Source organism: Pelophylax lessonae (assembly GCF_965119305.1).
Source record: "Pelophylax lessonae genome assembly, chromosome: 1".
NCBI lineage: Eukaryota > Metazoa > Chordata > Amphibia > Anura > Ranidae > Pelophylax > Pelophylax lessonae.
In genome coordinates, this window is record NC_138768.1 from 826,399,607 (window position 1) to 826,414,378 (window position 14,772).

Sequence of the window (14,772 nt, forward strand, 5' to 3'; positions counted from 1 at the left end):
CTCCGGCTGGCCGAAGACCCAAACAAAGCCAAAATTGGCTCTGATCGTGTCTCTGATGCAGTAACCTGGAAGCCATGTCATGACATCACTTTCTGGTTGATTTTATATGTCTCTATGTTCTCATGTTTTTTCTGGTTAAAAACTTATTAATAAAAACTTATTAAACAAAAAAAAAAATGACATCACTTCCGGTTACTGGAGCCTTAAAGGTGCCAGATTTTAAAAAAGACTGTATTCAAAACAGCCAAACCTGGTGTTTATAATGTTTTTAAGTGCAGAGGAGGGGTTTGGGGGTCTTACAGACCCCAGATCTCTCCATTAAAGAGTACCTGTCACTGCTTATTTACATTCCTTGTGAAAGCAAAAAAAGTGATCGAAAAATAAAATTTAGAGGACAACGTAAAAATAAAAACTTTGTACAGAATATCTACAGAATATCGGCTATCAGCCTTGAAGGGTGGCCGAAAATTAGTATCAGCCCTAAAATAACGATATTTGTCGATCCCTATTAGGAAGTACCTACATGAAACTTTCAATAAGGGCAATTCAGATTTTCATGAGCGAGTTTTAGATAAGAGCTAAGAAATCCTTACATGAACATTTCAATGTGAGTGATTCTGATTTGCTAAAGCCCTGTACACACGTACTGATCGTCGGCCGAACGATCGGCCGTCTTTTGTCCAGGGCTGTCGTGTCTGTTGAAAACTGCAAAAGACTGCACACGAATTTTGTCGGCCAACAACAGCCGACTGCAGAAGTGATGTCATGTGATGGTTAACTTTCCTTGTCTTTTTTCTTTTCTGAGCATGCCCAGTCTTCCTAATCTGCTGTCTGTCGGCCGAAATCTGTACTGACTGGCGAACAATCGGCCGTTCTGGTGTTGGCCAACAAAAATTTTAATGCTTGCACGACAGATTCTGTTCGGCCGAAAATGCGCTGTCGTCTGTCGGAAGCATCATACTAACAAGCCTACAATCGGCCGATCGGTCGTCGGCCGTAAATATTTACGGCCGACAATCGGTACGTGTGTACAGGGCATTACCGATATTGCTTCAAGTGGTTGTACCGGAGTGATGCCTGCAGCTACAGGCATCACCCCTGTATAGTTCTTTAGAGCCGATGGTCAGCTTTTTTTAAATAGCAACTGATGCGGCTGTTATTACAAGCAGCGGGAGGGGATATTCCCCCCCCCCCTCCTCCGTCCACCTTCCACCACTCTACCTGGGTCTCCCAACCCCACTGGGAGCTGGGCTGGCACATCCTCCGGCTGGCCGAAGACCCAAACAAAGCCAAAATTGGCTCTGATCGTGTCTCTGATGCAGTAACCTGGAAGCCATGTCATGACATCACTTCAGGTTACTGGAGCCTTAATGGTGCCAGATTTTAAAAAAAGACTGTATTCAAAACAGCCAAACCTGGTGTTTATAATGTTTTTAAGTGCAGAGGAGGGATTTGGGGTCTTACAGACCCCAGATCCCTCCATAAAGAGTACCTGTCACTGCCTATTACTCTCACAAGGGATGTTTACATTCCTTGTGACAGCAAAAAAAGTGATAAAAAATTTTTTTTTAAAAGGACAGTGTAAAAATAAAAACTTCAAATGTACAGAATATCGGCATCTAATATTGGCTGTCTGCCCTAAAATAACGATATTTGTCGATCCCTATTAGGAAGTACCTACATGAAATTTTCAATGAGGGCAATTCCGATTTTCATGAGCGAGTCTCAGATAAGTGCTAAGAAATCCTAACATGAACCTTTCAATGTGAGTGATTCTGATTGCTAAGTTTAAAGCTGGCTGTACACTAGTAGATTTTCTAATGAAAATTTGTACAAAAAAAAAAAAAAATAATTTGTAGGAAAATTCTCAGTACATTTAACAGCTTGACAAACGTTTGAAAGTATTCAAAGTTTTGTTTGCTTTTAACATTCGATTTTGGAGCAATATTGAACAAAAACCACATATTGTACACCATTAGTAGTTTGAGAAAAAAAAATGTCATCCTGCTCTTTCAAATTTTCGCATCACTGTGGTTGAAGAAGAACACTGATTTGACACCACTAGCCACTGGAAGATTGAATAAAATTTTCTTTGAAAAAAAAAAATATTTAAAAAAAGAACTTCTGCCAGGGTATCCAGTTTTATTCTCTCTGCATGCAGAGATCAGATAAGAGAACTAACGTTGTAAAGATATCCATTAAGAATCCATACATTAAACTTTCAATATGTGCCATTCCAATTGTCAGGAGTGACTCTGCAGAAATCAGATAAGAGAGCTAAATTTGCACAGACGGATGGATCATTAGGAAGCATTCAATGTGGATGATTGAGTAACTCTGATTTCCATGCAGAGATCAGATAAGATAGCTGATTGCATGATCAGTCAGTCACCCCTAATAGTTGGAACTGCCCATAGATAGGGATTTCTGTGCAAAATTTGCATAAAAGGCCAGAATTGCACAATTAAGACACGTGAACCATTCATTTTTGATTGCTATGGATGACTCTTTGATCATGCGTTCAAAGTTATCATTAAAAGGCTAAAACTGTACAGTCATTAGTTAAGGAACTCCTTCATAAAGCATGCAAGGAGGTGGATCCTGATAATCATGTACTCTAATCTTGTGTATGAGTGACTCCCTTTGCATGCTATTGCAGGTTGGTTGCGGCACAGCCCTATTCATTTGGTGACAGTACTGCCCCCTGAATGCAACAGGGGGTCTTATTTTGGCTGTGGCCATGAAGCAAAGCATTGTGTCTGTGTCATGTGTACAACCCATCCGGCTGCCTTTGCAGCTTAGGAAGGGAAATTGAGGAGGGGGGGGGGGGGGTGGTTGTATAAAACCTCGGCTCAACTGCCTATTTTTACCACTGTGTGACTGAGCCCTTACTGTTACCTTGTCCAAGAAAGCCTACTGGTCAGGTATGATCGAATGACTTTAGTCGGCTTTCCATGTGCCTGGAATGTTATGGCAGCACTTTCGTGATTGCAGTGATATGCAGGTAGCCACTAATGGGAGATCTCTACCAGTGGAGATATGGTACCGTGAGTATGTAAAGCTGTGTACTCTGCTTTAATGTCTATATCCTAGTCTTGTAGTACCATCTTTGGAACCGTTTTTCATGTTACCCCAATATTTAAGATGTAATGTGAAATATGGTCTCATTGTAGGGTTGCCACCTCATCCCTTTAAACCCGAACGGCTATGAATTGCACAGGTTCTGAGGCTAATTTATTGCAGATAAGGCACCAATGAGTTCTGTTATCACCTTAATCAGCCATATAACCTGTGCAATTAATGTGTTCAGGTTTAAAGGGATGAGGTGGTAACCCTATCACATTGCCCCAATCCCCACCCTCAAAGCACTCCCTTACCTAAATCAATGGGGTGCTTCTCTCTGGAGCATTCTGTTATTTGATGTAAGCGCAGCTGTGTGTGGCCCCCCCCCCCCACAGCTGCATCATCAATTCATAGATATCCGTGAATAGGAAGACTACAAGTCCCATCAGACACCGTGGCAGAGGGACTGATCACGCTTGCCACAAATGTGGTGATGTCTCCATACTTGTAGTTTGTTTACTCTTACCAGCCCCATAACAGAAGGTCCTGGGGCCAGGAGGCAAACCAATGGGGCTCTTTGCCAGCCCCATAACAGAAGGTCCTGGGGCCAGGAGGCAAACCTATGGGGTTCTTACCAGCCCCATAACAGAAGGTCCTGGGGCCAGGAGGCAAACTTATGGGGCTCTTACCAGCCCCATAACAGAAGGTCCTGGGGCCAGTAGGCAAACCTACGGGGTTCTTACCAGCTCCATAACAGAAGGTCCTGGGGCCAGTAGGCAAACCTATGGGGTTCTTACCAGCCCCATAACAGAAGGTCCTGGGGCCGGGAGGCAAACTTATGGGGCTCTTACCAGCCCCATAACAGAACACAGACCTGGGGCCAGTAGGCAAACCTATGGGGCTCTTACCAGCCCCATAACAGAAGGTCCTGGGGCCCGGAGGCAAACCTATTGGGCTCTTACCAGCCCCACAACAGAAGGTCCTGGGGCCCGGAGGCAAAACCTATGGGACTCTAACCAGCCCCATAACAGAAGGTCCTGGGGCCCAGAGGCAAACCTATGGGGCTCTTACCAGCCCCATAACAGAAGATCCTGGGGCCAGTAGGCAAACCTATGGGGCTCTTACCAGCCCCATAACAGAAGGTCCTGGGGCCAGGAGGCAAACCTATGGGGCTCTTACCAGCCCCATAACAGAAGGTCCTGGGGCCAGGAGGCAAACCTATGGGGCTCTAGCCAGCCCCATAACAGAAGGTCCTGGGGCCAGGAGGCAAACCTATGGGGCTCTAACCAGCCCCATAACAGAAGGTCCTGGGGCCAGGAGGCAAACCTATGGGGCTCTAACCAGCCCCATAACAGAAGGTCCTGGGGCCCGGAGGCAAACCGATGGGGCTCTTACCAGCCCCATAACAGAAGGTCCTGGGGCCAGGAGGCAAACTTATGGGGCTCTTACCAGCCCCATAACAGAACATAGACCTGGGGCCAGTAGACAAACCTATGGGGCTCTTACCAGCTCCATAACAGAAGGTCCTGGGGCCAGGAGGCAAACTTATGGGGCTCTTACCAGCCCCATAACAGAAGGTCCTGGGGCCCGGAGGCAAACCTATGGGGCTCTTACCAGCCCCACAACAGAACACAGACCTGGGGCCAGTAGGCAAACCATGAAGGAGCCTGTGTATTGCACCTTTGATGCACTGATCGTGATCTCAATGCTCTGCATGCTTCAGTGCAAAAAAAAAAAAATGTAATAAATGCATATTTTCCATTGATTTTCTCATTAACGTGGGTTCATTTACTACATTGTTGTGAAAGGTGATTGTGTCTTTTAAACTCCATCTCTCCAGGATGGAAACAGCGGTATTTCCTGCCTCCTGCCTGGGCGGTTGCTTTGCTTTCTTTATTAAATGGTGTTTGCAGAGATTAAGATGCCCATCTATTAGCACAAGTGTTGTGCCAGCAGGGTTGGCTGTATCTTCCTGTGATAAGATTACTGAGGGTGTAAAGAGGGAAAGTGAAAGCAGGACAATGTGTGTATGTAAACAGAGGTGAGCCCAGCTGATCGGGGAGGGGAAGTTCATTGTAGATGACAAAAGTTGTGCAGAATCTACAATGGTCTTCAAGGCACCACAGCAACAAAGTGTATGTAAAGCCAACACCTAAAGCTGACCAGTAGGCTTTCTTGGACATGGATGGAAATTTGTCCGGTTCACCATGGACTGGCTGAATTTTGATCCATGTTTGGTCAGGCTGGTTGTACAGAAGTTGATCTACCAATTGACTTCTGTATGACCAGCCTGTCCAGTTTTTCCTGAATGATCGGTGCCAGTGGCTCTGATCAGTGTATTTTAGTACAGTGTCTCCCCGCTGTCAGAATACAATAACTCAGAGGGAAAGATTCCCCCATCCACATCAAATGTGTGAACGTGGGAATTGGGCCATTTTTTTTTTGCTAGTTGACCGAAAAAAATTACTAATGTATGGGCTACATAAGAGGACACAGATTCCTCCATCCATATGAGTGAGTTGCATGAAAGAATCATACCCCCCCCCCCCTCGGGACTTTGTTTTCTGACAGTGGGACCCAATGCTGTCAGAATACATTGCGCCAATTTGGCTGAAGCTGCGCCGATTTGGCAGGGACAGCCACACACTGATCAAAAATTGGTCGGTCCATGCTGAACTGGCCCAGTTTCTGGCCACACTCTCCTCAGCCAATTCTTGCTGGCTCTGAGAAAATTTGAGCAGTGTATGGCCCTGAGGGCACCACTCCATTGGACAAAAGACGATTGTTTAGTTGATAGTTGAAGCCAGTTGGAAAACTGTCAGCTGAATAGCGCCTGCATCCAGTCATATGGAGAGACTGTTCAGGTTTCTTAGCCTAGGTTCACACCTATGCGATGCGAGCCGCCTTTTGTGCCAGAACGACTGCCTATTTATTTGAATTGGCTGCCATGCCTCCTGAAAGGCAGTGAAAAGGTCCCTATGGCATTTCAGTAATTGCAGCCTGTGGGGGAACAGTAAGTGCAGTGCAGCTCCCAGTGCCGGTGCCATTTCCAGTGGGTGCGGCGTGCCATTAGGATCATTGGCACCTGCACGCATCCAGCACGTATATCTGTGCAGGTGGTTGCGGTTGCAGGAACAGGTTCGGACCCACAGCGAGAACAACCCACACAGATGTGAACCCAGGCTTAAGGCAGAACTAAACTCATTGATTTAACAGTTTTAAAAAACAGTTACAGGAATGTAAGTGTCACATTGGTTGTGCTCTCAGCCAAACTGTCAAACCATCCAATGTCTGGTGTCATAACTGATCACATGTGCAGCATCATGGCAGTTGCAAATTAAACAGAGGCCAAGATGACCGCTTCCTTAAGGCCCGTACACACTTGACGTAAATCGGACGAAATATCCTCCGATTTTTCTCTCTCTTGCTCAGTGTTCATAACCGTTTTTAGTTGACAGTGCATAAATGTTCACGAAATTTCTCGTCCGATTTTTTTTTTTTGTTTTTTTGGGACCTTTGTTCCTAGACATCCGGGTTGTCAGCAACTTCAGATCATGCGCAGTCTTTTGTATCCAATTTTTCACAGACGTACTGCATACACATTAGACGAAAATTGGTCATCTGGGGATGGACGATAAAAATCTTGGTGTTTGTCCCTCCGTTTTTTTTCGTTGAAAAAGTTGGCATCGGCTGCTGAAAGTTGTGTACACACTAGCCGAAAATCGTATGATTTTTACCTCGGACGGGAATTTTCAGCAGATTTTCTACCAGTGTGTACCCCACTTTAGCTGAAAAGGATAGGAGGGACAATAGTAATAGTAATTGTGGATTTTCCATCCAGTTCTAGCCCTGAAAATAATGGTGACCAATACAGAGAGGGCAAACAATAAGCGAAAATTTTCTAAGAGTGTCCCAGTTAGCAGTAACATCCTACATGCTTCCCCAATCTATCTAAGGCTCCATGTACACGGGACGTTGTAAATGGCCGTTTAGGAGCAGTTGGGCGTTTTTTTCAGAAGCCCCTGAACCCACCTACATGTTATCTTATCTGTCCATGTACACAGGGTCGTTTACAGTCGTTTGCAGGCAGTTGAGTTCAGGGACATTTTTTGGAACGCAATTATTTGCGTTCGAACGTGTGTTTCCCGGCGTTTCAAACTCAAAAACACGACCGAACGCGATGACCCGCGTTTAGCATTCGCGTTTTTCCATTTTAAAGGGGAATAATTTTTTTGACCTCTAGGAACGGTTCTAAACGCAAACGCCCGCTAAACGCGGGTGCAAAGGCGACCTAAAGGACGTTTCAAACGTCCTAAAAATTCCAGCATTCAAAGGGACTTTTAACAACGTCCCGTGTACATGGAGCCTTAGACTAAAAAGAAAAGTTCTGCCTGGACATACGCTTTTACTTTGCCATTTGGGTTCATTTTACACGTCTGAGACGAAAGCAGATTTCCAGCAACTTAAAAGAACGCGGTTCTGGAGAAGCCGGCCTGGGAGAATTGCTTTGTGCTCCAGGCCTGGTAATCGTTTCCCTTTTGTCTGTGATGGAATTTTCCAGCCACCTGGATGGGTGTAACGTAGGAAATGAAATTCGGAGAAATTAAGCAAAGCTTGGAGGGTGGAATGTGGTGACAGGCATGGCTCTCCCGAGTCCAAAGAAAAGGGTGTCTCCTAGCAAATCTTTGTGTACGACGGAGTTTGAGAAAGGACTGGTCTCTACTGGTCCGTGACAGGAAAACAATTATTCTTCCATCGTAGATAAAACTAGTCTGAGCATTAATAAATTTAAAAGTGATGGTGTGTTTTGTGATCCTTTTAAAAATATATGAAACATGTTACTATCTCCAACCCCCAATGTTAACCTTTCAAGAGAAGACCAAGTGGTTTCTTACGGGAGACCCTTAAAACCTTGGATGGCTGTAGTGAGCAGATGCGACTTTTTTTTAGGTATGTCCACATTGCAGAACAAGTTTGTTCATTACAGATCCAGTCCCAGCTTCCTGCTTACTTGTTCTGTACAGGAATTGTCTTTCTACTCTTCTAACCTTGCTGCAAGCCCACCATAGAGGGTGTTTCTAATTGGAAACATAGGCTTTCTGTAAGGCTCCGTTCACATCTAGGCGTTTTGGGGCGTTTTTGGGGCGTTTTTCTGCTCTAGGATCAGCTCTCAAAACGCCCAACAAGACAGATCCTATTCATTTCAATGGCCCCTGTTCACATCTGAGCGTTTTGAAGCTGTATACAAAACGCCCAACGCTCAAAAAAGTACATGAGCTTCTTTTTGGGCAGATTACAGGCGTTTTCCATTGATCTCTATTCAATCTAAAAACGCCTGCACAAAAATCGCGGTAAAAATCGCGGTAAAATCGCGGTAAAAAACGCCGCAAAAATCGCGGTAAAATCGCGGTAAAAAACGCGCGAAAAACGCTACGCTCAGGTGTGAATGTAGCCTAAGGCAGCATACTGTGTCTTGGTGGTTAGCACTTCGGTTCTCCAGTTTCAGTCCACACTCCAAAGACTTCCTGGAAAGTTAATTGCCTCTTGTCTAGATTGGTGTGTGGGTTTTTAAAACCCCAACTGCAGCCTCCTACGGCAGACTCTGGAAACACTCCGCTGTGGCTAATGCTGCTCCAAGGTTTAGGATGCACCAAAGATCACAATGTGGTCTTGGTAGTAGGCATGGGATGGACTTCTGAAGGCTCTTACGGAACACCCACAATTTTAATGTTAAGCAGTCTCACATAGAAGACCCTGGAAACACTCCACCGAGTGGCTAATGCAGCTTTGGTACATCTTTGAGGCATGGCATTATAGAAAAAGTAATGCCTCGTACACACGCAACGATTATCGGCCGACCGACCGCCCGACTTCTGTCCAGAGTGGTGTTTTGTTGGTTGGAACGTGCCTAGACTGCACACGAATTTTCTCGGCCAACAAAAATCTACTTCAGAAGTGATGTCATGTGCTGGTTTACTTTCCGTGTGTTTTTTCTTCTCTGAGCATGCCCAGTCTTGCTCATCAGATTTTTGTCTGCCGAAATCTGTACTGATTGACGGAAAATCGGCCGTTGTGTTGTTGGCCAACAAAAATTTTATAGCTTGCACACCAGATATTTTTCGGCCGAAAAGTCGGAGTCGGTTGTCGGAAGCATCATACTAACAAGCCGAAAAACGGCCGATCGGACGTTGGCCGAAAATTCCCGGCCAATAATCGATGCGTGTGTACGGGGCATAAGGCTCCCAAGGTTTAAGATGCACCAAAGAACGCAATGTGGTCATAGTAGTAGGCATGGGATGGACGTCTGTAGGCTTTGTTTGTAGGAACACCTACAATTCTCATGTTAAGTAGCAGTCGTTATCATTGCCTGGTCTTCAGCTAAGCTTAGCAGAAGCACTTTACACCTGTCCAACGGCATCTTTAACTAAATACTAATGGGACCTGGAAATGGGGATACGTAATCTTTTGGTATTCTATTTTAATGATGGGTACATGTTAAGCTGATGGAAGAGGCAAGATGGTAGTGCGTCAGAAAGTATTGATTATCTAGGTAATGTTAAGAGACTTGTACTTTACTGAGCAATATGTGCTATATTTCTATTAATGTATTGGTTTTCTTTTTCAGCCAATCCATGAGCCCAGACTTCCAGCACTACAGCTTCAGAATGCCTAATATTGGGTTCCAGAACCTCCCCCTCAACATCTACATTGTGGTGTTTGGCACGGCGATATTCGTCTTCATCCTGAGCCTGCTCTTCTGCTGCTATCTAATCCGGTACGTCTCAGACAAAGCCTGCTTATCTCTTAGGGATCATTCGCACCATAGACACAACGCATATGTGCCGGTGTTAACATTTACAGAGCAATACGCTACAGTGCATTCTTATCATGCTGCAGTGCGTTTTTTTATATTTTTGGCTTTTTCGCTGTTTGAATTCTTCTCCTTTCATTCGAAACAGACGTTTAATCAAAGCATTGTTAGGGGCAGATTTTATTCTTAGTGCCACTAGAGCAAAGAGGGAAGAACTCATGACTCAATCTGCAAGATTATAATAAATTTGTCTCAAAAATCTGTCTTATTGCTCCTGTTTAGGACCTCCTTGCTTTACGACAGAATTGATGTCCCCCCTCAATTTTCCTTGCTTTGTGACTATATTGACTGTCGCTAGAGGTGTAAACAAGCCCTTTCCAAGTCCACACCAGCAGCCTGTCACATTCGACATTTGCTGGATAACTAGCTACACTATATTGTCAACAGTATTGGGACACCTGCCTTTACACGCACATGAACTTTAATGGCATCCCAGTCTTGATCAATATTGAGTTGGCCCACCCTTTGCAACTATAACAGCTTCAACTCTTCTAGGAAGGCTGTCCACAAGGTTTAGGAGTGTGTCTATGGGAATGTTTAACCATTCTTCCAAAAGAGCGATTGTGAGGCCAGGCACTGATGTTGGACGAGAAGGCCTGGCTTGCAGTCTGCGCTCTAATTCATCCCAAAGGTGTTCTATTTGGTTGAGGTCAGGCCAGTCAAGTTCCTCCACCCAAACTCATTCCATGTCTTTATGGACCTTGCTTTGTGCACTGGTCCAAATGATTTGGTGGAGGGGGGATTATGGTGTGGGGTTGCTTGTCAGGGGTTGGGCTTGGCCCTTCGTTCCAGTGAAGGGAACTCTCAAGGCGTCAGCATGCCTAAACATTTTGGAAAAGTTCCTGCTCCCAACTTTGTGGGAACAGTTTGGGGATGGCCCCTTCCTGGTCCAACATGACTGCGCACCAGTGCACAAACCAAGGTAAAAAAAGACATGGATGAGCAAGTTTGGGGTGGAGGAACTTGACTGGCCTGCACAGAGTCCTGACCTCTACCCATAGAACACCTTTGGGATGAATTACAGCGGAGACTGTGAGCCAGGCCTTCTCATCCAGCTGTTATAGCTGCAAAGGTTGGGCCAACTCAATATTGAACCCTACGGACTAAGACTGAAATGCCATTAAACTTCATGTGCGTGTAAAGGCAGGTGTTCCAATACTTTTGACAATATAGTGTATCTCTGAGCCACGCTGTATTAGAGTCATAGTTGTCTATTGTTACTGCAGTCTGTATGTCAGAAAGTGCAGTGACATATCTGCTCAATGACTGCCTGGGGTTGAACTCCATAGCAAAATTTGAATGCCCCCCCACAGACCATCATTGATCTGAATAGAAGTCCAGTAAAATACTATCTAAGATTAAATCTGCCTCCACCCCTCATTCCAAGCATATTCTAACTACCCTGTAAGGAATGATGTCTATACTTACCTATTCTGAGGGCCTCCAGTCTGGTCACCCAATTGACTCCCAGCACCAGCTTCAGGGGAGAGAACAGACAGCCAGCAATGGCTGCCCCATAGTAAGCCAAGGGTGATGTCACTGCATAGGCATTGGAGCCATTGTCGGCAATCTCTCCTCTTCGCTGAAGCTGGCCATTGGGGAGATCAAGTGACCGGACCTGAGCACCCAGGGAATGGGTAAGAATAGACCGCTTTCCTTTACAGTATAGTTAGTATGGGGCATAAAATGGGTGTGGGAGCAAGCTTAAGCTAAGTATTATACTTCTACTTTAAGTATCCCTATATCTAGAACATGTAGCAAGAGAGCTGTCAGCATGGTCAGTACAATACTAAGGACCAGTGCTACGGACAGACATCAGGAAAGCGAGGGGCAACAGTGCAGGGAATAAACATTTAACTCTAAATTTCCAGCCAACTGCAGTGTCCTCTGTATCTCACAATCTCATATATGAAATTTTTGCTCTTAGTACCATTATAACAGCCCCCCCCCCCCCCACCTCCTACCCCAGGCCCCACAACTGCTGTGTAGGATGCTATTGGTAAGCAACAAAATTGGACAGCACACAGGAATGACAATGTGGTATCAAAGGAAGATCAGCAGGCAGCGGTCCATAGGTAATAACAATTTATTGGACATGTATTAAAAACAGGTATTGTAGGCACATTACCACATATGGTCCGGATGGCGGTGAGGGCATTGAGGGGTGGCAAATCTCAAATTCCGGGGTAACCCGACGCTGTACCTCTCGTATGAGTCATATTACAACAAAACCTGATAAACTTTATTCAAAATGTTTGGAGGCTTCTGTTCCGTGAGAATTACCTACCCGTGAGAAAAACCTACCCTCGTCACTTCCGGTTCACCCTCAGTGTGTGTAACGCGGCGGGTACATTAAAACAGCTGGGCTACAATATGAGTCATCTCCGCTCCTGTCCCTGTGACTTCCCTCATCTCGGCAAGTAAATATAAAAGCGGCGGCGGGTGTATGAAAACATAATTCACGGACCCGCCAGCCGCTTTTATATTTACTAGCCAAGATGAGGGAAGTCACAGGGTCAGGAGCGGAGATTACTCGTATTGTAGCCCAGCTGTTTTAATGTACCCGCCGCGTGGGTAGGTTTTTTTCACGGACACCCTCATCAATTCATGCTAGTGCGCATGCGCACTACACAGCTCCTCATCTGTTCCTATAGGTATCCGGGTCTGTGAGCATGCGCACTGCTGCGCTGCTCAGCTGTTCCTGGCCGGAAATGACGAGGGTAGGTTTTTCTCACGGGGTAGGTAATTCTCACGTTACAGCTTCTGTGGTAGTCAGGTGACTTGAATAACCTGTTTAGAGCCACAGAGGAGGTCCAGTTCTAGGACCATTGCTCTAGCTCTTGTGCCTAGCAATGTGTACCACATTGCTCGGCGCTAGAGCAATGGAATTACAGGCACATTACCACATATGGTCTGGATGGAAGTGAGGGCATTGAGGGATGACGGATGCCAAATGTCAAATTCCATGGTAATCCGACGCTGTACCCCTCGTATGAGTCATCACAACAGAACCTGATAAACTTTATTCAAAATTTTTGGAAGCTTCTGTGGTAGTCAGGTGACTTGAAGAACCTGTTTAGAGCCACAGAGGAGGTCCAGTGCTAGAACCATTGCTCTAGATCTCGCACCGAGCAATGTGCACCACATTGTTCGGCGTGAGAGCTAGAACTAGAGCAATGGCTCTAGCACTGGACCTCCTCTGTGGCTCTAAACAGGTTCTTCAAGTCACCTGACTACCACAGAAGCTTCCAAAAATTTTGAATAAAGTTTATCAGGTTCTGTTGTGATGACTCATACGAGGGGTACAGCGTCGGATTACCCCGGAATTTATCATTTGGCATCCATCATCCCTCAATGCCTTCACCGCCATCCGGACCATATGTGGTAATGTGCCTGCAATCCCTGTTGTTAATACATGTCCAATAAATCATTATTACCTATGGATGCTGCCTGCTGATCCTCCTTTGATACCACATTGTCATTCCCGTGTGCTGTCCAATTTTGTTGCTCAATTCCTTTGCATCCACATCCTATGCCTGGGACTGGCAGCACAGGGATTTTCTCTTGGACATCCATTGTCTTCATGGTTATTCCCTCTACAGGGGGTCTTATTTATTAGCACCTGGACTTCATGTAAATAATATGGCTATTATTATGCCACTAACCTAATCAGTTCATTGTTTTCCAGGCTCTGTGTAGTGTGATCTAAAGAGGTTTTGCTTTGTGACTCACTGGCGTTCAGTAATATCACACAGACAACCCGGCGTCTGTACAAAGCCAATTTTATGTGTATAATTAAATATTACAAATAGGTTTTAAAATATAAAAAGGAAGCTGCAGTCTCTTTTTTTTTTTTTTTTTTTTTTTTGGTGTTTGCACATTGGAACAGCTTAAGGGCTTGTGTGGAGGGACTTTTGCTTGCAAGTCGAGTGGAGTGGAGGAGATCGAGTGACAGCTCATCACTGTGCTGCTTCTCCTTTCACTTGTCCAATCACAGCCTAGGGGGAGCGACAAGACCTGTAAGTGTTACTGAACTGTAACAAAGGAAAACCAGGTCTCCTGCCCTGCCACCAGACAGTTCTGAGTTGTGTGGCAGAGCTGTATAAACCTCAGGTCTGGATGTACAGAAATACATTTGGTTGGTAGAACGGCTCTCTGCAATATATTGCTGTTTTTCTGGAGTTTAATTTAAAAATGAATGGACAAAGTGGCAGGTGTACTTTAAAATAAAATATATTATCCCATATTATGTATTATGTATAGAATCCCATATTATGTACAAGCGGGCAATTGATCTACCTGTCGACAGCTGTACAACCACCCCGTAGATTTTTCCTAAAGGATCAGTGCCGCCAGCTATAGCCGGCAGTACTGATCAGTAGACAGGACAGTGGCTAAGAGGTTAGAACAGGAATGGGCAAATTACGACCTGGCCACTGCATTGAAGGGGGCACACTGGTCACTGTGCATTGAAAGGGGGCACGCTGGTCACTGTGCATTGAAAGGGGGCACGCTGGTCACTGTGCATTGAAAGGGGGCACGCTGGTCTCTTTGCATTGAAAGGGGGCACGCTGGTCTCTCTGCATTGAAAGGGGGCACGCTGGTCTCTCTGCATTGAAAGGGGGCACGCTGGTCTCTCTGCATTGAAAGGGGGCACGCTGGTCACTGTGCATTTAAAGGGGGCACGCTGGTCACTGTGCATTGAAAGGGGGCACGCTGGTCTCTCTGCATTGAAAGGGGGCACGCTGGTCTCTCTGCATTGAAAGGGGGCACGCTGGTCTCTCTGCATTGAAAGGGGGCACGCTGGTCACTCTGCATTGAAAGGGGGCACGCTGGTC

The 14,772-nt window shown here is 45.5% G+C and overlaps 1 protein-coding gene across 3 annotated transcripts in view; it reads left to right on the forward strand.

Moving 5' to 3' along the window:
- The window catches only part of RNF24 (ring finger protein 24), a 226,003-nt gene that overhangs the window by 165,618 nt on the left and 45,613 nt on the right, over positions 1-14,772 (forward strand). For all 3 annotated transcript variants that reach the window (XM_082267190.1, XM_082267191.1, XM_082267189.1), the window contains exon 2: positions 9,689-9,838. In XM_082267190.1, coding sequence (XP_082123316.1) covers positions 9,696-9,838 — 143 coding nt within the window. In that variant the 5' untranslated portion in view covers positions 9,689-9,695. The remainder of the gene's footprint in view (positions 1-9,688; positions 9,839-14,772) is intronic.